This window comes from Microcaecilia unicolor, chromosome 1 (assembly GCF_901765095.1).
Source record: "Microcaecilia unicolor chromosome 1, aMicUni1.1, whole genome shotgun sequence".
Classification (NCBI taxonomy): Eukaryota; Metazoa; Chordata; class Amphibia; order Gymnophiona; family Siphonopidae; genus Microcaecilia; species Microcaecilia unicolor.
This window is the reverse complement of record NC_044031.1, coordinates 427,547,739-427,574,348: the sequence shown is the minus strand read 5'-3', so window position 1 is coordinate 427,574,348 and position 26,610 is coordinate 427,547,739. Positions and strand designations below refer to the sequence as shown.

At 43.2% G+C, this 26,610-nt stretch overlaps 1 protein-coding gene across 1 annotated transcript in view; it reads right to left on the bottom strand.

Annotated features, from left to right (window-relative positions):
* LOC115475967 (putative ribosome-binding factor A, mitochondrial) overlaps window positions 1-18,364 on the bottom strand; it is a 38,155-nt gene extending 19,791 nt beyond the window's left edge. The window contains 6 exon segments of the mRNA XM_030212060.1: window positions 4,734-4,818; window positions 6,881-6,993; window positions 10,163-10,339; window positions 11,424-11,466; window positions 18,235-18,320; window positions 18,323-18,364. Coding sequence (XP_030067920.1) covers window positions 4,734-4,818; window positions 6,881-6,993; window positions 10,163-10,339; window positions 11,424-11,466; window positions 18,235-18,320; window positions 18,323-18,364 — 546 coding nt within the window.
* Between the last annotated feature and the right edge of the window lie 8,246 nt (window positions 18,365-26,610).

Here is a 26,610-nt window from a genome sequence, read left to right as displayed (position 1 = left end):
CTAGGTGCCTACCTAGGCAATAATGATTATCACACAATATGGTTTGATATAAGGGCAAAAGGGGAGTGCAGACACACAAAACTCAAAGTACTGCATTTCAGACAAGTTGATTTTGGTAAAATGGGGGAATACCTGAAGGCGCTGATAGCATGGGTAGGCATAGGAGAAGTGGAAGCGAAGTAGTCCAAGCAGAAAGCTGCTATAAATATGGCAATAGATTTTTATACAAGGAAAGTAAACAAAAACAAGTGAAACAGGAAGCCTATATGGTTCTCCAAACAAGTGGCCAAAAAAAAGAAGGGCAAAAGAGGCTGGGTTCAAGAAATATAGAACACAAGAGGATCATGGAAAAGATTACCAGATTAAATTCAAAGAAGCAAACACAGATATATGGCTAGCGAAAACACAGGTGGAAGAAAAAATGGCTAAAGATGTAAAACAAGATGAAAAGACCTTTTCAGATAGATTGGGGAAGGGAGAAAAGCTAGGAATGGAACTGTAAGACTGAAAGATGCTGGAGAGTGATGAGGATAAAGCAAATGTACCAAACAAATAGAAAATCTTGTAGAAGGACTACGGTCAGCTGCCGAGGGTATAACTGGGAATAGTGTGGATATTGCACTGTTCACGGAAGAAAATGTTTATAAACAACTTGAAAATCTTTAAGTGGATAAAACTATGGGGCCAAATGTGATACATCCCAGGATACTGAGGGAGCTCAGAGAAATCCTGGCGGGACCTTTTAAGGATTTATTTAATAGATCTTTACAGATGAGAGAGGTTCCGCAGGATTGGAGACGAGCTGATGTGGTCCCTCATTACAAAAGCAGGGACACAGAAGTGGGAAAAATAATGGGAGTTGCTGCTGAAGGAAAATATTGTTTTTCTAGAATCCAACAGGTTGCAGGATCCGAGGCAACGTGGTTTTACCAAAGGAAAATCCTACCAAACGCATCTGATTGAATTTGTTTTTGACTGGGTGACCAAGAACTGCATAAAGGATATGTGCTAGATGTAATCTACTCGGATTTCAGCAAAGCCTTTGATACAATTCCTCACAGAAAAGTCATAAGTAAGTTGAGAGGGCTGAACTTAGGAATCAAAGTGGTGAACTGGATTGGAAACTGGATGACTGACAGGCGACAAAGGGTTGTGGTAAATGGAATCCGCTCAGAGGAAAGGAAGGTGAGTAGTGGAGTGCCGCAGGGGTCAGTACTGGGGCCAATTCTGTTTAATATATTTGTGAGTGAGAGACATTGCTGAAGAGTTAAAAGGAAAAGTTTGCCTTTTTGCAGATGACACAAAAATAGCCAACAGAGTAGAAACCATGAGAAGAGATCTCCAAAAATTAGAGGAACAGTCAAAGGTCTGGCAGTTAAAATGTAATCAAATTCCTCTAAAAGTACCCAGAATTGTTCTAATAATAACAAACTAAAAATATATAAATTAAATATGTGAATAGTACTTAGAGTGATTAAGTGACTCGCATCAAAGGGTATGAATACCCAAACTATGCACTCAATGTTTGACCATCATTGCACCGTACTCCTACCACCTCCTAAAATCCTGGAGGCATAAGCCAAATTCAGTCACAAAAATTGTTATAAACCGCAATCAAGTTGGATAGCAATAATTCAATGTCCTTATATACTTATCTGAGGGCAGTAATGTTGGTGATGGTGCATGGTTCAAATCAATAGAGTTGACATCCCCTTACTGATGCGTAGACACCCTGTGTATAACCAAATGAGTGTTCCTCTGTGGTCGGCATCCAGGCTGTGGGGGTGAAGAGTGGATTTGGATGTTTTTTACCCATGGACAGCCGAATTGTGAGAGTTATAAGACAACAGTTTAAGCATCTGTTCTCTTGATGACACCATTATATCAGTGAAACACAACCCTATGTTGAGAACGAGACTTTTGTTGAAATTACAGATGAACATTCATTTGGTTCTACACAAAAAAGGGATTTAAAACGATTCCCAAGACCCTTTAAAGATATTTCAACCATAAAAGCTTTATCACTGAGGATTAATAATTTGCGACCTGGGAAGTTTTCTGGAGATTGTCCTGACCTGAGTATTTTCATTTTGTCTACAACAATCATTTCAGAAACAACAACAAAAAAAAAGCAAAAACAAGTGAAGAAAATCAAAACCAGACAAGAAAAACAGAGTTAAAAGAAAGCCACATCTATGTGCAATGTTTCAGAAACATAGACAATAAGCAGTAACAATCAGCTCTGTTCAACTTGACAGTAAACTTTGATTCTTTAGCTAATTTCTTTGAGCTCACCCAAGCTCTGGGGGCAGCCAGGTTCAAAACAGTGTCAGTAAATACCTTAGATGGAAAAGGATGGGATTTATTCATGCATTTGTTATGCTATTTATTACACCATAGAATTTAGCCAGCAAGGCCAAAAAGATTCACAATGTGAGGCCTGTTTCCAGAGGTTCCAAGGAGGCGGGCTTAAAGGAAAAGGATTAAAGAATCTGAACAATAGCTTTGTGGTACAGCCCAGTATTCATACCTAACCAGTATGTACATGAAACGATCCAAAGTACACATTATATTTAATGCCAGAAGTACACAGAATTTGAATTACGTGATAGATCCCAGATAGATGGACAATATAAAAGATGAGGCAGCACAATGTCAATATGAGAGCAGTTAAATATTTCAGCTTTAGTGGATATTCATTTAGAATATAAGTAATTAAGTATTGCCATACTGGAAAAGACCAAAAGGTCCATCAAGCCCAGCATCCTGTTTCCAACAGTGGCCAATCCAGGTCACAAATACCTGGCAAGATCCAAAAAAGTACAAAACATTTTATACTGCTTATCCCAGAAATAGTGCATTTTGCCCTAGTTCATTAAATAATGGTCTATGGACTTTTCCTTTAGGAAGCCGTCCAAACCTTTTTTAAACTCCGTTAAGCTAACCGCCTCTACCACATTCTCTGGCAACAAATTCCAGAGTTTAATTACACGTTGACTGAAGAAACATTTTCTCCGATTAGTTTTACATTTACTACATTGTAGCTTCATCACATGCCCCCTAGACCTAGTATTTTTGGAAAGCATAAACAGACACTTTACATCTACCCGTTCAACTCCACTCATTATTTTATAGACCTCTATCATATCTCCCCTCAGCTGCCTTTTCTCCAAGCTGAAGAGCCCTAGCCGTTTTAGCCTTTCCTGATAGGGACGTCGTCCCATCTTCTTTATAATTTTCGTCACCCTTCTCTGCACCTTTTCTATTTCCACTATCTTTTTTGAGATGCGGCGACCACAATTGAACACAATATTCAAGGTGCGGTCGCACCATGGAGCAATACAAAGGCATTATAACATCCTCATTTTTGTTTTCCATTCCTTTCCTAATAATACCTAACATTCTATTTCCTTTCAGCCGCAGCAGTACACTGAGCAGAAGGTTTCAACGTATCATCAACGACGACACCTAGATCCCTTTCTTGGTCCATGACTCCTAACGTGGAACCTTGCATGACGTTGCTATAATTCGGGTTCCTCTTTCCCACATGCATCACTTTACACTTGCTCACATTAAACATCATCTGCCATTTAGACGCCCAGTCTCCCAGTCTCATAAGGTCCTCTTGAAATTTTTCACAATCCTCCCGCGATTTAACGACTTTGAATAACTGTGTCATCAGCAAATTTAGTTACCGCACTAGTTACTCCCGTCTCTAGATCATTTATAAATACGTTAAAAAGCAGCGATCCCAGCACAGACACCTGGGGAGCTCTTTTGATAACTGCCTCAAAGTGGTGGAAACAGCTTTCCTTAACATTATGGGTGGAGGCCTACTCTCTATGTATTTCAGGAAATAATTAAAAGCTCATCTATTCGATGTTGCATTAGATTGACTGGATTATGATTCATTGCCCTGTATTAGATTTATATTATGGAAGTGTTATTTTATTTTCTTTGTATCTTTTTATTGTATTCACTTGTTTTTCTGCTTGTTATAAAGGTTTGTTATTTGATTATATAAAGTACTTACTGCAGTGTACAATCTGTAGTGTAGACAAATGTATATAAATTAAATACCTACTATTAAAGTTAAAAACTGCTGTTAGGAAACAGAATCATTTCTTTTTGGATGTTCACATTTTTAAATCACCTCTTCGAAAGAAAGTGTATGAGTCTGCACGCTCACTTAAATGCCCCATGCTAACACTTCCATTTTGTAGTACATTAGGGGGAAAGGGAATGGGACTTGATATACCACCTTTCTGTGGTTTTTTTGCAACAACATTCAAAGCAGTTTACAATCGGGCATATTTTCAAAGCACTTAGCCTTCCAAAGTTCCATAGAAACCTATGGAACTTTGGAAGGCTAAGTGCTTTGAAAATATGCATAATAGTATATACGGGTATACACAAAAAGTAGCACATATGAGTTTATCTTGTTGGGCAGACTGGATGGACCGTGCAGGTCTTTTTCTGCCGTCATCTACTATGTTATGTTACTGTGTTATGTACTTATTTGTACCATGGGCAATGGAGGGTTAAGTGATTTGCCCAGAGTCACAAGGAACTGTAGTGGGAATCAAACCCAGTTCCCCAGGATCAAGTCCACTGCACTACCACTAGGCTACATTAGCAACGAACTGGTGAGACAAAGTGCACTAGAAATGGCAGGTGCCTCCTGGCTTTTACTTTCTTGCCTGTTCGGTTCTCCTGTGACTGCTGTGGCTTACCTCTAATATGGCAGCATCTTCTTTATCTCTGACAAACACGAATGGGGGGATGCCTCCCATGACCTGACGTGACATCAAGAGATACCTGCAAAACAGTGTGGTCAGGTAGTAGTGCTCCACTGCAGGAAATCACCAGTCTTTAAAGGATACAATCTAATGAGAAGGAGGGCAGGACAAGTTTTTACATGTCAGTGCAGCAAAGCCCACAGATTCTTGGGTGTCTGACAAGAGCAATATTAACACTGGGCTGGTAGCTGGAACTAGATTTATTTATTTAGATTTTTGCTCACACCTTTTTCAGTAGTAGCTCAAGGTGAGTTACATTCGGGTACTCTGGATATTTCTCTGTCCCAGGAGGGTTCACAATCTAAGTTTGTACCTGAGGCAATGGAGGGTTAAGTGACTTGCCCAAGATCACAAGGAGCAGCAGTGGGATTTGAACCGGCCACCTCTGGATTGCAAGACCGGTGCTGTAACCACTAGGCCACTCCTTAGCTGGAAGCTGAACCTCTCTGTAATACCTTGGACATTCCCCTGAGCCAGACCTCACTATTCTCTGCCACACCCAGAATTCTTTCCAAAACCCTTCTTAGCTTTGCCATCAGTGGTGATGACTTTTATATGGGGCCACACTCACATTTCCTCCTCTTTGTAGAAGTAAGCCTGATCTTTTACAGAGCCCCACCTTGGCTTCCGAGGAGTAAGCTAGATGTGGTGGAAAGACAGGTCTTTGTTAATGCTTTTTCTGTAAATTATAACTTGTTTTTAACCACTTGATAAATTTGACAACACATGCACAAACACACAAACTGCCAAGTCAAGAACACTTCCTGAATCTTGTAAGGAAAGCAGATACCTTCACTAATTTGTCAAAAGCAAACCATGCAGCTAGGGAAGGGAAAAAAACCCCAAAGTTATTCCTTCCTTCTTGGATGTGGATTCTAACTTTCTTCCTCTTAAACTATGTGCATTTCAGAGCAAATTCTGCTGGTAGTCTTGTTACTCAATACTTTTTAAATCTGCTACACTTTCATAATGCTATCCTCTTTTTCCTCTGGCAGCATTTCAAGAGTGACTTAAAAAAAAAGTAATTACTTTGCTTAATATTCTGTAGGGTGGAAATGGTCCTTGACATGGGAAAATTCCTTTTTTTTCCTGTAACCTCTCTTACATTGTTAATATAATTGCTATATGGCAGAGGACCATAAGAAACCAGGTCCTCTGTATTTTTGTTACTGCTGTACTTGTTGGGGTTTGAATTCTGTGGGTGGGATATAAGTTTTAAAAAATGTACTGATGACCGTTTCATTTGTTTGGCAGTTCTGGATACTCCTTTGTCATCAATAAAATTGTTTAAAGTAAAAAATAATTAGTTTTTAAAAAGACCTTAAAACCCAAAAGTAAAAACATGAGTGCTGAGGTGTTGTTTCTAACTACATGCCGTATACTATAATACCCACTCACAAAGAAAAACATTCAGCAAAATACAACAGGTTCATTTGGTCACCAGATAGTAGACATGCTTCTGTTCTGAGAGCCATAAGACCTTGCACCATGGCCTACTCCAAGTTCCTGAAGGTAAAATAAACAAGCCCAGGGATTTCCAGGTGGAACAGGTACTTTCAAAACAAACCAACCTGGCTCTAAAAAAAAAACCCAGATCCTCTTACACCACTTTCCTCCTCCTCGAGCACTAGTGAAAGGGATGTGAACACACACACACAAATATTAATCTCTTAATTAACCATTTCCTTCTCACAGCTTACAAAGGCATAAAACAGTGATGATGAAGTATCTTTTGCCCTGATCACAGCTTACAAATAGTAAAAGCAACAGTGATGTTTGTTAGGGTGTGAACAGCCAGGTGCTTCTACATGCATGGGTATGCGTGCCTAAGACCAAAGAACCAAGGGCCACTGTCAGGCTGTCCGATACAAAAGGACGCCTGTAGCCTCTGATCAAACGTGGTGTTCATAATAAAAACAAAATACATTTTAGTTGCCGTAACACATTTCTTAAGGGATAGAACTTGCGTAAAAATGCAAGCAAAACAAAACAAAAAAAAAAAAACCCAACAATTGATAGGTATGTGATGCAGAGTTGAGCAGAGACTGTGGTGCTTATGCCCAAGAGCTAACAGTCCATACCTAATACGAGAAGCGTTTTTCTGTAAGACTTCTTCCATGTGCTTGTCTCTCTCTGCATCACCTGTGATCCTCCAGTAGAGGCGACACGCTGAGAAGTCGGGTGCTAGCGACACCTGCATGAAAAAGCTGCACCATGAGTGAGCTGTTTAAAATGCGCTAACAGCATAGTGGGAAAGGGAAGGAAAAGGGGAATGGGACTTGATATACCGCCTTTCTGTGGTTTTCGCAACTACATTCAAAGCGGTTTACATAGTATATTCAGGTATTTATTTGTACCAGGGGCAATGGAGGGTTAAGTGACTTGCCCAGACTCACAAGGAGCTGCAGTAGGAATCAAACTCAGGGCTAGATGCACTAAAGTCCTCGGAAGAGCCGTTCCCTTACCGATTCCATAGCGAATTGGTAGGGAACGGCCATGTATCAAGGAAATGGAATGCAAATGAGCTGCTCGTTGTAGCTCACTTGCATTCTCTATTTCCTCGGAAAACAGTTGGCCGTCGAGCATGCGCAGAGCAGCCAAGCGTTATGCTGGCTGCTCTGCGCATGCCAAAGACGTCCAAAAAGGATGTCCCTGACGAGCACTTGTCAGAGCCACGGGCCGGAGCGCAAGCTGCAGCTGCCAGTACAGCCGGTGATCCCTGCTGCCCCACTCTTGGAGAAGGGGTGCATTGCGGCTGACCGTGCAGACCCTCCTCCCCGGAATGCGCGGCGATGGGGGGTTGAGAGTTGCACCAAAATACCACCGCAGGCATCAGGATGTGCGAGGACGTTTCTAACATTGGACGTCCTTCACTGAAACATAAAAAAAAAAAAAGTACGGCCCTGACAAGCAATTGGACGTATTTCCCCAGATTTTTTGTGATGCGTTGTTCTTCTGCGAGGACGTCCAAATAAAAAAACTAGTTGGACGTCCCTTTCAATTATGCCCCCCTCCAGGTCTCTCTCCACCAATCACAGCGCGTTTAAGCTGTCACCGGTGTCAGCTAAACGCCCTGTGATTGGTGGAGAGAGACCTGGAGGCGGGCATAATCGAAAGGGACGTCCAACTAGTTTTTTTATTTGGACGTTATCGCAGAAGAACAGACATCACAAAAAATCTGGAGAAAACGTCCAATTGCTCGTCAGGGCCGTTTTTTTTTAATGTTTCAGTGAAGGACATCCATGTTAGGCGCTTTGAGCACTTGGACGTGGCTAGGCAGTGAAGGACGTCCATAAAGGACGGCCCTGACGAGCACATTGGACGGTTTTTTTCCCCAATTTTTTTTTGTTACATTTATAGAAGTTTTTAAGAGGCTGCACGGCCCCAACGAGAGGTACAGACCTCCCGTTAGATTTTCCACGGTTAGGCAATCGGAAAATGGTAGTGGCATCTCATTACAATACGATTTATACACATTGGGGTACTAATTTGCTCATCTGCATTCTGTTTTCGTTAGCTGCTTACCGTGATCGGAAAATGGCTCGGATATGCATTTAGTGCATGCAACGGATTACTACTTGCTCGTTAATGGCTCGTTAGTTTAGTGCATCTGGGCCCCTCAGTTCCCCAGGATCAAAGTCCACTGGCACTAACCACTAGGCTACTCCTCCACTCCTGCATTAACTGCTAATACACACTCACTGCCAATGATAAACAGCGAGCATGGTATGGGCAGTGGCAGCCATTGCAGTCAACATGGGAGTCACTACCACCCATTAAACTATTAATGTGGCAGATAATGCAAAAACAGTTAACACCACCTTAAAAGTGTAGCTAACTGCATGCTGCATTATCGAATATAAACCAATGTTCAGTTGTGAATTTTGCCCCAGACTGGTGGCATAGCTGAAAATCCAGGAAATACCTCCAAACAGTACTGCATAGGTTTTATGCCTAACACGTGTTAACTGCAAAGGTTAAAGGTACGTTAGGCACAAACCCCGGATTCTATGTAGTGCAACTTAAGTTGTGCGTGCAAATACAGTCGTATTCTGTATTTGCACGTGCAACTTAATTAGTTTGACAGGCCAATTAGCGCTGATAATTGCCAACAAGTATTGACACTAATTGGCATTAATTAGAACTTACATGCACAGCTAAGCATATTCTGCACCGTGATGCGCGTAAATCTAAGTCGAATAGTTGAAAGGGGGGGCATGGCCAGGGGCCTGGAATAGGCAAGTCGTGGGCACTTCTAAAATCTATACGTGTTGTAATAGAATACACCCAGTCCACACCTAATTTAGATATCAAGATTTACACCAAGCTTTATTGTGATGACTAAGTGCTGTTAATGTCTCCATAAGATACAAAAATTTCAGACTGTTTCCATGAACCAGTACTTGGAATTGTTTGTTTTCCCAAAGTTTTGCTATTTCATATCAAGCAGCCAAAAACAGTAAGTTGTTTTTTGTGGGGGGTTTCCAGATAAATAGACCTGCTCCTAGGAGACACATTTGGGTGAATAAGTCCGAGAAGTGCCCAATATAGACCGTACTTCATCTCAAACATTTTCCCCAAAAGACCGTATCACTGAAACATGACCTCTCTGAATGGCTTTCTAAAGTAGTTTTCTGTACAATGCCTTAAGCTTCCCAAGCATTGAAAAGTTCATCAAACAAGAGTATATCAACTCCAAGTGAAATTAATTGAAAGCCGAGAAACTCTTGGACCTGCTGTTGCTTTCTCTGTGGTTCAGTTGCCTTGGCCTGTTTTATGGTAAGCATGAAAGAGTCCTTTTACATTCTGAAGAGAAGATAAAGCATAATTTTTTCTATTTACCCTCTAATTTTATGATGATGATGATGGATATTTGTAGGCCTACTCTATCCCTAAAATTAGGTTCATAGCAGTTAACAACAAGAAAAGGATACATTAAAGCAAAAGTATAATAATGTTAATTCTGTCCAACAATTAGATTAACTATATCATCATGGTAAGAATTAAAAGCATGTAGATGAGCAGTTTTTTTAAAACAATTTAAGGCCCTGTTACTAAGCACGTTAGTTGTTTTTAATGAGCCTATAATAGCGCGCACACTACCATGTAGGAACCTATAGGAGATTATAGATGCATACATGGTAATGCACCTATAATGCGGCTGGTAAAGAGGGCCCTTAATGTTTTATATATGTTTCATTTACTTTTTTAATGTTATATGTTTTTTATGATATTTATATGGCAATTATAATCCTCTAATAAACTTGGCCTGAACTTCTGCTATAAGTACACAAGCAGCAGCAAGCAGACTGTGGTCTAGGCCTGCAGAACTGTTAATGGTGCACTACATTTGCTTTCCTTACCTTGGAAAGTTCCGCCTGGAGGTTATACAGCTCCAGACTGACCTCAGCAGAGTTCAACAGGTCAGTTACTGCTCTGTACAGGATAACATTCAAAGCCCGCATGCGTATGCTGTCCTCCCTTTTCCTTTTTGGTGGCAAAGCTTTCAGTGTGCCAATTACGCTGGACGGCTTGTACTTCTTCACAGAAACAAAATACAAATCCTGAGGGGGGTGCACAAGTCCGGAAACACTACAGAATTTATACAACAACATCCACCCGAATTTGTTTCTTTCACTTTGAAAACTAGAAAAAATTGAAGAATGGATAAGGTACAGTACAACCTGCCTGTGCCAAAGGCTGCAGCCTCCTGATGCTAAACCAGAAAGAAAATGAAATCCTTCAAAAGCAAAATGGGGGGAAGGGCGGGAAGTGGCCTTAAGAAGCAGACAAAAGCTTCCAAGTTTGTCTGCTGGCACAATTTTGAAAGAGCACATTTTAACCCAAGGCCTTAATTCATTACAGCTTCTGGAAAGAACATTCCATGAAGGGAAGGGTGAAAAGAGCTGTAAGACTTTAGTGGACAAGGGCTAAATATTGAGAACTGGAGAGCAGTTCCAACCCTGCACATCTGAAGCTGCTGTAAGATTTCCACAACGAATATGCATGAGATGATTTGCATGTAGTGCTTCCATTGTATGCAAATAGATCTCATGAATATTCATTGTGGAATCTTGAAACTCCAACTAGGTTAGGCCCCTGTGGTAAAAAAAAAAAACCCTCAAAAACTGTGGTTCCTGTAGCTCCTGGCCCAGTGCAAATGTCTATGCCAAGTAGACCACAGCAACTCTTCACAATAGCTTAAGGAACGGGAACTGAATTCCACACTGGGAAATACCTGACAGGGAGTTTTAAAGCCAGGGGCAGGGCAGCTTCAACAATCATTAGTTCATAAAGCTCTTTTACCACAATTGTCCCCTTTATCTGGCCTATTTCCTTTCGTAACTCCTCACTTTCTTCATTCTTCCAACAGTCGCAAATTGGTGCTCCCACCAGTGTTACCTGCCTGTTTAGAATCTACTAGGACCTGTGCATTCTTCTTTTTGGGTTCCCTTCTTTGGAATTCCCTATCTCCCACTTTACAACTTTCTTTCCAAAGGATGGTCCTATTGTTATGTTGCTATCCGGTTTTAAACTACAGGCCCCCCTCCCATATATCTCACCATATATCCTCTCCTAAAATTGATAATTTAAGAGATCAAAGTTTTAATTTGCAGAACTTACCAGCTGAGATCCTAATGTAGGACTTTCATACCAAAACTTCTTTCTGTTTGGGTGAAAGGGGGGGAAAAAGCACATTGTTATAAACTGAACTGTCTCAGGCTAATTTTTATGGAAGTTTTGTATCAGACAGTAACACACAGCCCACTAGACAGATCAGCATTTGAAAGTACAGGCCCTGGAATGCTCATAGAGATGTTCTTTTGCTTGGTACACTGTGAGTTCATCACATTTTTGACATCACAAAGAATGCTGCCATACAAACACTTGTTTGAGGTTACACAGGTTTTCTTCATTTTACCTAGCCAGACATTTAGAAGGCTGGTAATGTGACCGGCAGGGAGAAAAGGCATACTCCAACGACTCAACCTAAATGCCTAACCCCGCAATACATCAATATAAATGTTCACGTTGGACATAACCTAACCTACTCTTCCCCTTGACCCCAATATGTCTATCAAATCTGACCATTAGCCTGTCTTAACTCCACTTTGTATCTTGCCGGTACTGGCGACTGCCACTACTGCACTATGTAAGCCACATTGGGCCTGCAAATAGGTGGGAAAATGTGGGATACAAATGCAACAAATAAATAAATCCTCAAATTTATATTCCTTATTAACCTACTACCTTTTGACCGCCATCCGAAAGAGGTTTTCCCCCCCTTAGACATAAAATAGAATATACCCTTTTACCGACAGGAAAAAACACATTTTTATATGTATACTCTTTTCAATTTGAAGGATTTTAAAGGCTAAAAGCTTTCACTCATCAAGGTAGAAGATGCCACCAAAGTCTATGGAGATTAATTTTAGTAATTCATTTGGTAATGAATTGTACTCTTCAAATATTTAGCAGCATAACCAGAGTAAAGTTTTCAAAATAAACATTTTTATGTGAAATCATTTTATTATTAAACAGAACAGAGCAAAACAAAACAATCAAGGCACATGATCCACCATAGGCTGCCAACAAAGAAAAGTACTTTGAGTTGCACCAAACAGTATAAGGTCAGATGCTGCAAGGAAGAGCTAAAGATCAGTCTAAGTCAATTTAAAAGACAACTCCTGGCTGCAGGCTGTAAGGTAGACCAGAAGCACTCCCAGCAATGTCTGACTCTCCGACCAGGAGTGGAAGATCTCTGTTATACTCTTTAATTTCATAGCAAAATAAACATTTTTAAAGCTGGATATTCCTAGGGTACCTGAATATAACTCACTTTGAACTACTATTGAAATAAAATATTAAAGAGAGAGCACCATCAACTATAAAACATAAAATAATTTTTAAACTTCTGTTCAGGACTCTCAAATATTTTGGTTGTTTCCCAATACCTTCTAATTTAAAACAAATGTAACCAGGAAGGTGGCTGTCACGAAACACCTAGTTACCAGCCTGGGGTTATCCCACAGCCACTTAGAGGGTCTATCCCCAGCACAGCTCAGGTCCGCCTGCACCTGCCGCTTGTGCTTTACACTAGCACCCTCCTCCCACCGACTGGGTCACAACCCCTTCTGGGTGAGTCTCCTGCTCTCCAATTATCCCCAGTTATTTCTAGGTCACTGAAGCCACACTCCCAGTGGTCCCCCAGTTCCCAGAAAGCACTCACAGACCCAACACACAAACCACCAGGATTCTTTATCAGTCCAGACAAGCAGAGAAAATTGTGTTTGATCTCAAAAAATTGAACAGTGGAACAAAATAGTGCAAATAGGCAAGCAATAACTGAAATATGGATCAATTACAACACTAACTAAACATCTGCATATGGCTAAACAGTACCTGGGAAGATCAAGACATATAATTCACCCAGCCTCAGCAAAGAGATCTGTCTCTCTTTCTTCCTGGCTAAGACTGAAGCAACAGCCAGCATCTGCTGGGTAATTTTCAAAACTCCAGGCCAATCAGAGCCCTGAACAGTCAAGTTTCAAATAAAAACTGGTTACATCACTACAAGCACTTCCTATTTATTATCTGTGTGCCAAATAAAGAAAGAGAAGTCAGCCCTCTGTAACAACTTTCAGCATAAACATGCACCATCTGCTGGCCAAACAGGAGAAATACACTTCAGAACATAATGCAGGAAAATATCCATTTTACATGCTTAAAACACACAGTTTCTTCTCAGTGACCATCTTAGTTTCAAAGAACTCCATTCTCCCACAATGCACTGAATACACGAAAGACAAGAAGGGATGAGCCAGCAACGGTAACAAAAATTATTTTCAAGAAGTGGTTAATATAGAGGTTTAAAATGGAAGTGAATGACATGATTCTACCTGACAGTTTGCAAAAATCAAGGAATATTCTAATTTCATATAAGAAATCTCTATTAGCTGTGCACCAAATAAAAGAGGAATTCTGGTGCTGTATATATGCTCAAGCTCGGAAATTCTATATCGATCGTGGATTGGCCTCATCTTTGGCTTTATGAAAGATGATTATCTTCAACTATGAAGGACTACTGAAAAGCATCAAGGTTGCAAAACAGTGTGACTAAGCAGTGGTCAGGGCCAGAGGAGCACTGTAATGCATAGGAAGTATAACCAGTAGGAAATAAAGGTGGTATGACCTCTAATGTGAAGGGAGCCACATGCACAGTCCCCATGACAGCCTTGTTTCCTTGTCCTCCAATTAGTTTTCTCTTTAGGAAGGGAGGAGGGGGTTCAGCTGCTGCAGAAATCATCCGCATGCAAGGATTGCTTACAAGTTGCAGGTGCAACCTCAACTGGAGAATTGTGACCAATTCTGGAAGCGCTCTCTCCACGACGAAGATTAGAAATGTTTTTGTTTTTTTTGGTTCAGAGGAGAACTACCAAAATGGCAAAGAATCTGTACCATAAGCCAAATGAAATGGTGAATGGGGTATGATAAACATTAACACATCTCAAGGGTATAAATGTACAAGAAAAATCTTCAGTGGAAAAGAAATTTTAGAATAAAATGTCATTGTGGGGTGAAACGGAGTAACAAACAGAAGATATTGGATACACGAATAGCCTCTTAGTAGAAGTTAGATTATCCTTTTATTCCATTCCTCTTTCTACCTTTTTGGGGGTAATCATGACCTCCACCATGATGCCTTTGATATTTTCTTGCCAAACATTGCAGAGGTTTGCCATTGCCTTCTGCAGCCACAGCACCAGTCTCCCCTGCTAGTTTTCTCATCAAAGCACTGGCCCTACTTAGCTTTCAAGAGTTAACAAATTCAGGTTCTCTCCCAAGTCAGTGTTGCTTGGCCCAGTACAGGCAATGGAAGTAAAAAATCAAGCTAAAACCATATAAATCTCCTAATGACAAGAAAGGGGTATGGGGTTACAATAATGTAAATTTTTCCCAAGCTCCCTGACCTATATTCATTCTTATATCCCACAGTTATCAAAAAACAAGTTTTGGTTCAATGTGGCTTACAATTAGTAGTTAGGAGAAATTACAGTGGTGTTTTACGCTTACAATTGCAATTAGAGACAGTAAAGAGCAAAGGTATGGTTAGCCATACAATTTCTTGAAAAGGTCGGTTTTTAAATGAAGTCAAATACCACAAAATCCTGGCTAGAGAAAGGTGACATGAGGTGCTCTTTGTGAAACACAGCCATGCATAATTTACAGAAATGTTAAAAAAAACTATTAAAATAATGCCACTAAATGGGTGGTATGAGAGACCCATTTGGTTGCTATGGACAATCAGAAGCTAATCATTTTTATGGTACTACACCTGCAAAATGTATTTCCTTTCCTCCACCTACACCACTCCCTCCTTCCTAAATGATTCTCAGTAATATACTCCCTGGGTATCAAAACTAATCATGAACATAATCCTATATAATAAAACACCTCCAACATTCTGAAGCTGACTGCATGGCTGAGGCATTCCTGCTCTCTGTATCCATCTCCTGAATTGACATCACGTACTTCCGGGTTCGTCACAAGCAGAAGTGACCAACCACACGCGGTTTCTCGGCTTCAGAATGTTGGAGGTGCATTCTACTAAATAGGATTGGTCAGTTCCTTGAAGCACAGCCAGAGCTCAGCGTCCTGCACAGTAACACTCAGACACCAGAGAGAGAGGGGGGGGGCTGACACCAGACGGGGGGAGGTATCTCTGTCACACACACACACTCTCTCTCTCACAATGTCTTTCTCTCTCTCACTCTCACACACTCTGTCTCACACTGTATCACATTCACTATGTGTCACACAGTCACTCACACACTCTCTTGGTCTCATACACTCAGTCTCACAGAAAGTCTGTATCTCACACACACTCTCTCTCTCGCACACACTGAATCTGTGTGAAACACACTCTCTCTCTCTCACACACAGTCTCACATACGCACTTGCACACACTCTCATTCTCACACACACACATTCTCTCTCTCTCACAGACACACTCGCACCCAGACTCACTCTTCTCTCTCTCACATACACACACACTCGCACATTCACTCTCTCACACACAGTCACTCTCACATACACTCTCTCAAACTTACACACTCCGAGGAAAACCTTGCTAGCGCCCGTTTCATTTGTGTCAGAAACGGGCCTTTTTTACTAGTCTCTCTATATAAAAGGCAACCCCAACGTTCTAATGAAGCCTCACCGGAAACTTGAAGGGGCGAGATATCCGGTTTGCCACAGACTGTGTGCCCCGCCCTCACATCACAACGTGATAACGTCGAGGGCGGGCCAACGACGCGCCTCAAGCATGATGCGCCAACGGCCCCGTCCATCTCGCCGTCGCTCCCTCCTTCACTCGCCCCCCTCCGTCTGCCCCTCACAGCGCCTCTCACCTCAGAGTGAAGGCGCTGCAGCAGGCAACAGATGATCGTTTCCCTTGGCCCTCCCTCCTTCCCTCCCTGTGTCCCGCCCTCGCAGAATTTACTCAGACAAGGGCGGGACAGGGAGGGAAGGAGGAGACCCGAGGGGAAACGATCACCTGTTGCTCTGCTGCAGCGCCTTCACACGGAGGTGAAAGGCACTGTGAGGGGCCGACCCCCCCAAGCAACACTGACCCCCCTCAAAGCCCCTGAACCCCCTCCAAGCCCCCAGTCGCTGCACCTCCCACCCCGCCCCCTCCGAGTCCAACCGACTACTCACTAAGAAAGCTACAGCATGTTCACAGCTCCTCCCACCACAAACAGGTGAGCCTATTTAGTTCCCTTAAGCAAAGAAGCCAATTTGGTTGATCTCTATTTCCACTGTCCCGCGCAGCCGTCATTGCTATACACTCAACATAAAGCAACCAAACGTATGAGCTGCTGCATCCAGGTTGTCGTTCTTTATTATTGCTCCATCTGTAACAACTGTGAAGCTGTTTCATTTGCACCCCCCTCCAAGCCCACAGCCACTCCCTCACAGTTCGCCATCCGCCCCCCCCCCCCAAACATTCACACACACACTCTCTAGCACACACAAAACAAAAAACCTACTGGTAGCCACCAAACACACGACCTGAAGGATCCCTCACTTTCAACCCATCACCACAGGAAAGCAGCCCCCCTTCAAAACTCCCTCGCCAATCCCTCACAGTTCACCATCCCACACCCCTCCCCCTAACATTCTCACTCACACACACCATCACACCCTCCCAACTAGCCTACCCTGCCCACCCCTCCCTTTCCCACCCCTCAAACAACATTCTGACAACAAAACACAATATCTATCACACACACAAAAACACTTCACTATTGCCAACAAGCCACAACACGACCTGAAGGCAGTGGGCCACCACAAGCAGGTGGCGGCCGACCACAAGGCCCTGGAGAACACCTGGAAACTTATGCACAAAGTGGTGAGTTGCAGCGGAGTGGGGAGGGGAGGGAGGACGGCCTGCAAATCGGACGACAGGAAAGGGGGCCGTGGAACTTGGAGGGGAGAGAGGGTGGCGTAGGACTCGGAGGGGACAGAGGAAGACAGCGAGGAGGGGGGGCAATCTTGCTAGCGCCCATTTCATTTCATACAGAAACGGGCCTTTTTACTAGTGTTCCATATTACTAAACCCATCAGGATTTTATCTGTCCTTATGCACCACTCTATGGGTGGACTAAAACTTGAATAACAAAGTTGCACTTTTACCTGCTAAACATACTACAAAAGATGCTCCCCAGTACTTCAACCCCAGCAACTTAACTTCTAAGTTATCATAAACGGGAAGAACAGCCATGCTTTTTTCCCTTACAGCCTTTAATCCTGTTAAAGGTCCTTCCCCATTCTGCGTCTATGGGAAAAGTGAACTATGACAACTGCGATCATAATTTAACACCTGAGCCGCCGGCAGGCTTCAGCCAAGATATTAAGGTGGCTCATTCTTTACGGGAGTACCGCTTCATCTCAATTATTTTATTTAAGTCAAACTGAACCCCTGCATGAAACTCCTAGAATACAGAGCACGTTGAAGAGACTTTCCAGCCATCTCTGGGACAGAACCTAAGCAAACGGAGTAAATCGATCAGGAGACTGGTCTGAAAGACAATCACTACAGTAGCGTAAAGTTAAGCTAGCTTCACTCCAAGTTCCCAAAGGAGACTGGTAAAACTTGGATCCTGCTGTTTGCATCCGCGGGAACTGCGAGGTCCACAGGATCCAAGTTTTACCTGAACCCGGCACCTAGCTTTGGAAAGTGTCACAAATGCATAGAGATAATCACCTACAGTTTGTTTCTAGACTAATCAGTTTAAGATGACAACCACACTACTTTAAGCAAATAAAACTTAAGTTTGAAAATCATAAGAGAAATCACATCAGGGCTTTTCTGCTTTCGTTAGAGCAAAAACACGACAGTGCAAACGGTAAGGCCGTGGCGTTCTATCCGTACTTGTTCTTAGTAAGGAACTTGCGGAGCAGGCTCTTGGCGGCGACCCTTTGAGTGCAGTGCAAACTCTGGCCCCCGCGCCCTCCTGCATTAGCTGCCACTGCATGGCAGCGCACAACACGCGCCGCCACATTATGACGTTCACTAGCTGCCAGGCAGCAGCTCCTTCGGGTAACAGATGCACATTCTAGTTCCGGGAGGGACTGGCGCGAGATCCGACCTGACGAGCGAGCGTTCTTTGCAACTCGCGAGCGCCTCTGGTGCCCAGGAGGACGCACTAATGTATTTATTTATATTTACAAAATGTGTTGAGTATTAACGTCCTAAAACCTGCATAAAATTATGTAAAACTAAATAAACCCTGGATCGCTTAGCCAAAAATCTACATACATGTTATCAAAAAGGTCAAAATTCAATCAGGATAATGCCTTCTTTGAACAGGTATGCTTTAAGGCAGACCTGTAAGACATGCCCCTGCCAGGAAGGTTTGAACACCACCTTGGTAGTATCCAGACTCAAGTTACATAATGTAAAATTGGCTCCTAAGTAATTGTAATGGGGAGGATAGGGAGGATGAGTATTTTTAGTGTGGCCCGCAGCCCGCCCCATCCATAAATGCGCGGCTGCTGTAGTGGCCCATCATTACTTGACATACCTGCTTTAAGATGTCTTTGAAACTGTAAAAGGCCAGTCATACTTTGCAGTTCAAAAGGAAGAGCCCCACTGTGTTGAGCCAGCACTATATAGAATAGTTGAACCAGTAATCTTACCATTGAGCCCAATTTCATTTTCCAGTCCTTGGTTCCAGTTATGGGTGCAGCTCTGGCCACATTGTTGGGCAGACTAGACCGTGTATAACTTCATCTGCCATCATTTACTATGGTTCTGTGTTTTTGTTCTTTTCAACCCAATGGAAGTTGGAAAGAATCATACAAAAAGGTTCAAGAATGTTGTCTTTCTCTTTCCATCTGTTTGTCTGTATGCAAAAAAACTGCCCAAAAATTTAACATAGAATTAAGCTGCTTGAAAGAAAACCCAGTAAAAAGACAGAATCACTTTGAAAATGGACCAGATTGCACTGGGGGGTTCTTCCAGAGATATGTTGCCCCCCCATGACCCAATGCATTTTCCTGGGAGAAGGAGTTCCAACTTCTGTAGCAGAGAATAGTTAACAGAATTGGATGAGACTTGGTCTGTGGGGGAAAAACAATAAAAAGACACAATGTTTGAAAATGGACCATATTGGACTAGGGGTTCCAGAGAAATTAGTCCAGCCCCAAATATTGAATGACCATGTGCTCATCAATCAGCTGGATCACAGCATGCTTGTAACAAGGACTGTAAGTTAACCTATAACCTTAAGATTTGGACCTGTTACTTTGTTCTTTTATGCACAAATTCTCTGTTCTAAGATCCTTTTAAAAGCTATCTCTCGTTTGCAATATTTGTATATTAAATGAACCTGTTATGATTGTGGTCATAACCCCTCTCAAACTTACCTTTTTCCTGGTGGTCAGCTTAGCTGGCTTCTGTTTCTTTTGTCTGTCCTTTCTGAGCTGGCTCTCTCTCTCTGTGCTGGCGCTTCCAGCAGCATGACTCTAATTGTTTCACTTTACTACAGCTGTGTGTGTGGACTGAGTTAGCTCTACCTCTCTTTGGGTGTACTGGCTTCAAGTGCTTCACGGTGCTGCATTGGTGTGGGTTGGGCCTCTATGGGTTTCAGTGTGCTAGGTTTCAGTGTGCTGTATGCCTAGGTCTAGGGAGTGTGACATCATCTGGGAGGGCCTTGATAAGGAAGTGGTGTTCTTTCCTTCAGTGCCTTGGCAACGGTGGTGTTTGCTTTAGGTAGGGTGGTGCAGTGTGCACTTCTGACTTTGTGTCTAGGTTCCCTGCTTGCTTTTGCTAAAGGTCCAGGTTAGTGGTTGTTCAGTGTGCACTTTGAGTTGTGTTTAGCTTTCCTGCTTTTCCCTTGTGGTTCCCCTGCTTTTCCCTCTTGGTTTTGGAAGCACCGTGATAGTTTGTGTCTAGCTTGCTAGAGTGGGCTTAGGAAGCACCTTGTTAGTTTTGTAGCTAGCTTGCTAGAGTAGTGCCTAGGAAGCACCTTGATAGTTTTGTGTCTAGCTTGCTAGAGTGGGGCTTAGGAAGCACCTTGTTAGTTTTGTAGCTAGCTTGCTAGAGTAGTGCCTAGGAAGCACCTTGATAGTTTTGTGTCTAGATTGCTAGGGTAGTGCTTAGGAAGCACCTTGATAGGTTGTGTCTAGATTGCTAGGGTAGTGCTTAGGAAGCACCTTGATAGGTTGTGTCTAGCTTGCTAGAGTAGGGCTTAGGAAGCACCTTGTTAGTTTTGTATCTAGCTTGCTAGAGTAGGGCTTAGGAAGCTTGTTAGTTTTGTGTTTAGCTTGTTAGTATAGGGCTTAGGAAGTCCTTTTGTTAGTGTAGGCCTAGGAGTGCCCTGGTTAGTCCAGTTCCTTGGAGCACTGCTGTCTCTTCTGTTTCCAGGCCTGGTCCTTGTGTCATCCGGTATCCGGTAAGTCCTGCCGGCCACTCGAACCCAAGGGCTCAACCCTTGGGGGGGGTAGTGGCCAAGTGCAGGTGAAGCTGTACGGACCAGTCCAGTGTGCTCCAGTCCAGTGTGTTCCGGTCCGGTGTGTGTTCCAGTCTGGTGCGTTCCAGTTCAGTGTGTTCCGGTCCGGTGTGTGTTCCGGTCCTGTGTCCTCCAGTCCGGGGGATTCCAGTCCGTGTGTTCCGGCTCGCTGGGCAGTGCCTGCAGTCCCTACCGGTGCCGGTGTGTTTGCCCAGCGTTGATTGGTGGGTTTTGCCTGCTGCTGTCGCTTCTCGTCAGCAGCCCAAGGGCTCACGTTTGCTCCAGAGCCCGGCCCCGCGGGCTCTGAACCTGAGAACCTGACAGAACCCTTTTGAAGCTAAAAATATAGTCTTTGTGTTCTGAGTATATGGTATCTGTTAAGGTTAATCTTGCAGTACAGAACACTGCATTTCAACAGAGATATTTAATTTATTGCAATTATCACCTTTGGTGATTGGTGGCGAAATTAATATCCTAAAACTTATAAATGCAGCGCCTGCTCTTAAATTATAAACAGTAGCAAGTGCTCTAGAGCTCTTTCCCCCAAGTAAATCATTTCTTGTAACAATAAGTATTCAACGGAAGGAGGTTACAAAGGGCAAATGATAATTGAGAAAAATACCAAAGAAATAGAATTATGTGAAGGTGACCTTAGAGGTCAGAGTTGAAGAATACCAGATAAGTAAGAGAGAAAATATAAGGCATTAAGTGATTGGACAAAATTAGGCATCAGTAATCTGACAAGCACAACTTGTGGCAGTCAGGTTTTGTTAAGCTTCCAAAGGAAACAGAGAGAGATTTTATTTTCCTTATACTGAAATTTGGACTGATATTTAATTCAATTTTCTGTAACACTGGGATAAAATAATTGTTATTGTAACCATAAAAGAGAAACACTAATCTCAAGAGTGTTTGCCAGAAAGGCAGTCTTCTGTTTTGGTTGGCTTCCCTTTAGAGGCAAGAGGGTTGTTAATTGTTAATACAGTCTTAATCAATTTATTGCTGTTATGATTGGGGTCATCAGAACCCCTCTCAAACTTACCTCTTTCCTGGGGGTCAGCTTCTTAGCTGGCTTCTGTTTCTTTTGTCTGTCCTTTCTGAGCTGGCTCTGTCTCTCTGTGCTGGCAGCTTCCAGCAGCATGGGGTTAATTGTTTTACTTTACTACAGCTGTGTGGGTGGACAGAGTTAGCTCTACCTCTCTTTGGGTGTACTGGCTTCAAGTGCTTCATGGTGTTGCATTGGTGTGGGTTGGGCCTCTCTGGGTCAGTGTGCTTTTGCCTAGGTCTAGGGAGTGTGACATCATCAGGGAGGGCCTTGATAAGGAAGTGGTGTTGTTTCCTTCAGAGCCTTTGCAACGGTGGTATTTGCTTTAGGTAGGGTGGTGCAGTGTGCACTTCTGACTTTGTGTCTAGTTTCCCTGCTTGCTTTTGCTAAGGGCCAGGTTAGTGTTAGTGCAGTGTGCACTGGTGACTGTGTTTAGCTTTCCTGCTTTTTCCCTTATGGTTCCCCTGCTTTTCCCTCTTGGTTTTGGAAGCATTGCTGTGTGTAGGGCTTTGGAAGCTCTGTTGCTGATAGAAGTACTTCAGGGTTTGGTGTTGTTAGGAACACTACAGATTTTGCTGTTAGAAGTACTTCTGGTGTTTGTGCTATTGCGGTCTTTGCTGTTGGTGTTTGGTGCTTTAGAAGCACTTTTGGCTTATGTGTTAGCTTCCCTGCTTTTTCCTTGTGGCTCCCCTGTCTTCCCTTTTAGTGCTAGGAGCTCTTCTGGTTGCTTGCCAGAGTAGTGCTTAGGAAGCACCTTGTTAGTTTTGTATCTAGCTTGCTAGAGCAGTGCTTAAGTAGCTTGTTAGTTTTGTGTTTAGCTTGTTAGTGTAGAGCTCTGCTTGTAGCTTGGTGCTTAGTAGCACCTGTGTTAGCTTTGTGTTTAGTTCCCTGCTCTGTTAGTTTAGGGCTTAGGAAGTCCCTTTCTTGAGCAGGGCTTAGGAGCTCCTGTTTAGTATGGGCTTAGGAAGTCCTTTTGTCAGTTTACTGTTAGGAACACTCCTGCTGGTTTAGGGCTTGGGAGCACGTAGATCAGTTTAGGTTTAGGAGCACTTCTGTTTCCAGTCCTGGTCCTTGTGTCATCCGGTATCCAGTAAGTCCTGCCGGCTACTCGAACCCAGGAGCTCAACTCCTGGGGGGCTTAGTAGCTAAGTGCAGGTGAAGCTGTGTGTTCCAGTCCAGGGGGGGTTCCAGTCCTGTGTCCTCCAGTCCGGGGAATTCCAGTCCAGTGTTCCAGTCCATGTGTTCCAGCTTGCTGGGCGGTGCCTGCAGTCCCCTGCCGGTGTCAGTGTGCTTGCCCAGCGTTGGTTGGTGGGTTTTGCCTGCTGCTGTCGCTCTCGTCAGCAGCCCAAGGGCTCACGTTTGCTCCAGAGCCCGGCCCCGCGGGCTCTGAACCTGAGAACCTGACAATTATTTCCAAAAATACACTCTTGCAAGAATGGGTGTCTATGAAAGCAAGAAGGCGCACAAAATCCTTAAAGTTTACAGGTTATATAGTCTTCTTTGTCTGCCCCTAAGTTTCTCATTGGATATTGATCACATTTACTCCCCACCCCCACCCCACACACACTGCATCATTGCTAATTATCATATAACAAAGCCTTTGTCGTTTAAGTTCTTCTGCTCATGTTGCATTTTCTTACCTGCAGACTTCCATGTGAAAGCTCTGTTTTCTGGCACATGGAATGTTTCACTTCCCCCCTAACTCCCCCTCCCTTCCTTCTGCTCCCTTTGTTTATAGTTCAGAGCTACCTCACAGATGTTCAATCCTAGCTACTTTTTATCTTAGCTTTAAGGCCTGCCTGTCCTTGAAGCATGCTAGCAGTTTGGGCTTCTTACAACCCCCCTGCCTGCCTGTCTCTCTCTCCTGTCTCAATTTGCACACGTCTCTTTAGAGTAACACAGGGAAACACAGTTCCTTTGTTATTAATTCAGACAGCTATAATGTAATGCTTTCTGCTAGAAAGGGCTTTACACAATTATAGTTAGGGCCTAAACTATATATTCTATCAACTATGTTAAATGAAAAAGCAATATTTATACATTTCTCACACCAGAATTACATATTAAGGGCATTTGATTTAAACTTTGTTTTAATTTGTTTATTCAGTCCTTACCTGCACATGTTCAGAACTGCTAAGGGGTCCCAATTTTTGAGAAGGAGATTTTAGTACATGCCCACAGCCCCGCCCCACTTTGCATTGGCTCCACCCACTACCTGGCTGCGCCCCCTGGCACACCTCAAACCCACGGCCATTTCAGAAAATTATTTATTTAATAGCCTAACACCCTTTTCAATTAGCTTTCAGAGGCCAAAACCTCCTGCCTCAGGTCAGTATAATGCTGTTATGGTATCCTCTCCTGACCTGACGAAGGAAGTATTGGTCTCTGAAACTTTATTAACACAGCTACCATATTACTTTATCCTAAATTAAAATAACATTATTTTCTTTACCTTTGTTGTATGGCCATTTACTTTTTCTAGTTGTGTTGCTCCCAGTCTCTAGATTCTGCTTTCCTTCGTGTTCTCTTAACTCTTTTGCCAGGGTTTCCTGGCCATTTGTCATTTTTCTCTCCTTTTTCTTTGCTTTCTTCAATATTTTTTCTGCCTTTCTCTCTCTGTCCAGATTTAATTCATTCTTACTATCCATTCTTTAATTTCCTTCTTTTTACTTCATCTACCTATGGCTTTTCATCTTTTCTTCACCCTTTTTCTGCCCCTGCCCCTTCCTCTTATTCTCCAGTCTTGCACCACTCCTCTTTTCCATCCAGCAGCTCTCCTCTTTCTCTCCCCATCCTTCCAATGTCTCCCCTCTTTCTTTCTGTAACCTTCCATCCAGTGGCGTACCGAGGGGGGGCGGTGGGGGCGGACCCGGGTGCTAACCAATGGGGAGTGTTCTAAAACTTCTACCTTATCTGCTCCGGCGCTCCGCTGCTCCGGCCATCAGTTTCGACTTCCCCTGGGCCCTAATGCTGCACTGGCGCGCCTTACACACCTCTGTGGCTCGGGCTCAGGCTGACTTGTCTCCTCCCAGCGGCTCCTCTCTCTCTCCCTCCCTCTCAGTTGAAAGAGACAAGTCCCGCCCATCTGACGTCATGACGCCAGACGCCTTCCTCATTCGCGTTCCTCCCCCTGCGGCGCCCTTCGCGCCAGTGCGCCTTGGCCTTCTGCCTTCCTGCTGCAGTAACGTCTCTCGGTGGCTTTGGGTTGTTTAAATTCTCACGATTCCAGGAAGTCCACTATCTTTGGTGTTGTGTTTGGTCTGGTTGTCGAAGTAGATGTTGCCTATGATAATTACATTGGAAATAAATTCCATGAAGCAAGGGAGAGAGACACTGGCCCTGGATTTGGAGTGCAGGAGAGAGGGAGAAAGAAGGTTGAAAACATGGGAAGGGATGGGGATACAGAGCAAATGCTGAACATGGGGGAATAGGGACAGAAACACAGAGGGGAGGTTATGGATAGGAGAGAGAGGGAGTAAGATGGAATGACAATGAACATGGAGAGAAAAAATTCAAATAGATGAGCAGAGATGGATATGGATGGGGAACAGAGAGTGGAGAGAGAAAGATGGTGAGAAGGGGAGATGCTGGAATGCATCATGTAAAAAAGAGAGGGAGGCACATGCTGGATAGAAGGGAAAGAAAAGGCAGACAGTGGATGGAATGGGCAGATAAAGCGAAACCAGAGACGACAAAGGTAGAAAAAAGATTTATTTATTTGCTTTAGAATAAAGTAGTATTGGGCTGTGGTGATAAAAAATGAAAATAAGGTGATCTTTTTGTTGGACTAATTTTAATACATTTTTGGACTAACTTTCAAAGACCAAAACCTCCATGCTTAGGTCAGAACTGGACCATAACAGCAGTATACTGTACTGACCTGAGGAAGGAGGTTTTGGCCTCTGAAAGCTAATTGAAAAATGTATTAGTCCAATAAAATGGTATTATCTTATTTTCTATTTTTTTATTTTATTTCTATTTGTTAATTTGTAAAGTGATGTTGCATTGTATGCTGGATCTGGCCTCTTGGGGTTCAGTTTAATTTTAGTTTGTGGTTACTTTACTTGGTGAGCATGTATCGATGTTCTATATCTATGAAAAAGACATGGTTTTCTGTTGGCAGAATCATTTTTACTAATGTCTTGGTTAGTTTTACAATGGGTGTATTGATGTTCTAGTGTTCACTGCAGTGTTTAAGATACTGCCTTTCCCAGGTACACCTATGTTGTGTGACTCATGGATTATTACTAAAATTAATATTTTCATATGGGGGGGTGTTAAAAAATGATGGGCCCCGGGTGTCAATTATGCTAGGTACGCCACTGCTTCCATCCAGCATCTCCTCTTTCTCCCTACCCTTCCATCAAGCGTCTTCCCTCTTTCTCTCCCCATCCTTCCACCCATTTACCCTCTCTCCCGATCCTTCCATCTAATGTCTCTCACCCCTCCTTCTATCCAGTGTTTTTCTATCTCTCTACCCTTTTCTGTTCAGTGAGAGGAGAGAGGAGCGGCTGCACAGCAGACAGCCAATGCCTGAAGGCTGCCTGCCTTGGAGGCCCGGGCCCGGGGAATTTTGTCTCCCCTGCCCCTCCCCTCGGCGGCCCTGCAACCTAGTCCTCGGGGCACACCCAGCCAGTCAGGGTTTTCAGAAAATCCCCACTGAATTCAATGGGGATATTCTGAAAAGCCTGACTGACTGGCAGGCTCATTTTCGAAAGAGAAGGACGCCCATCTTTTGACACAAATTGGA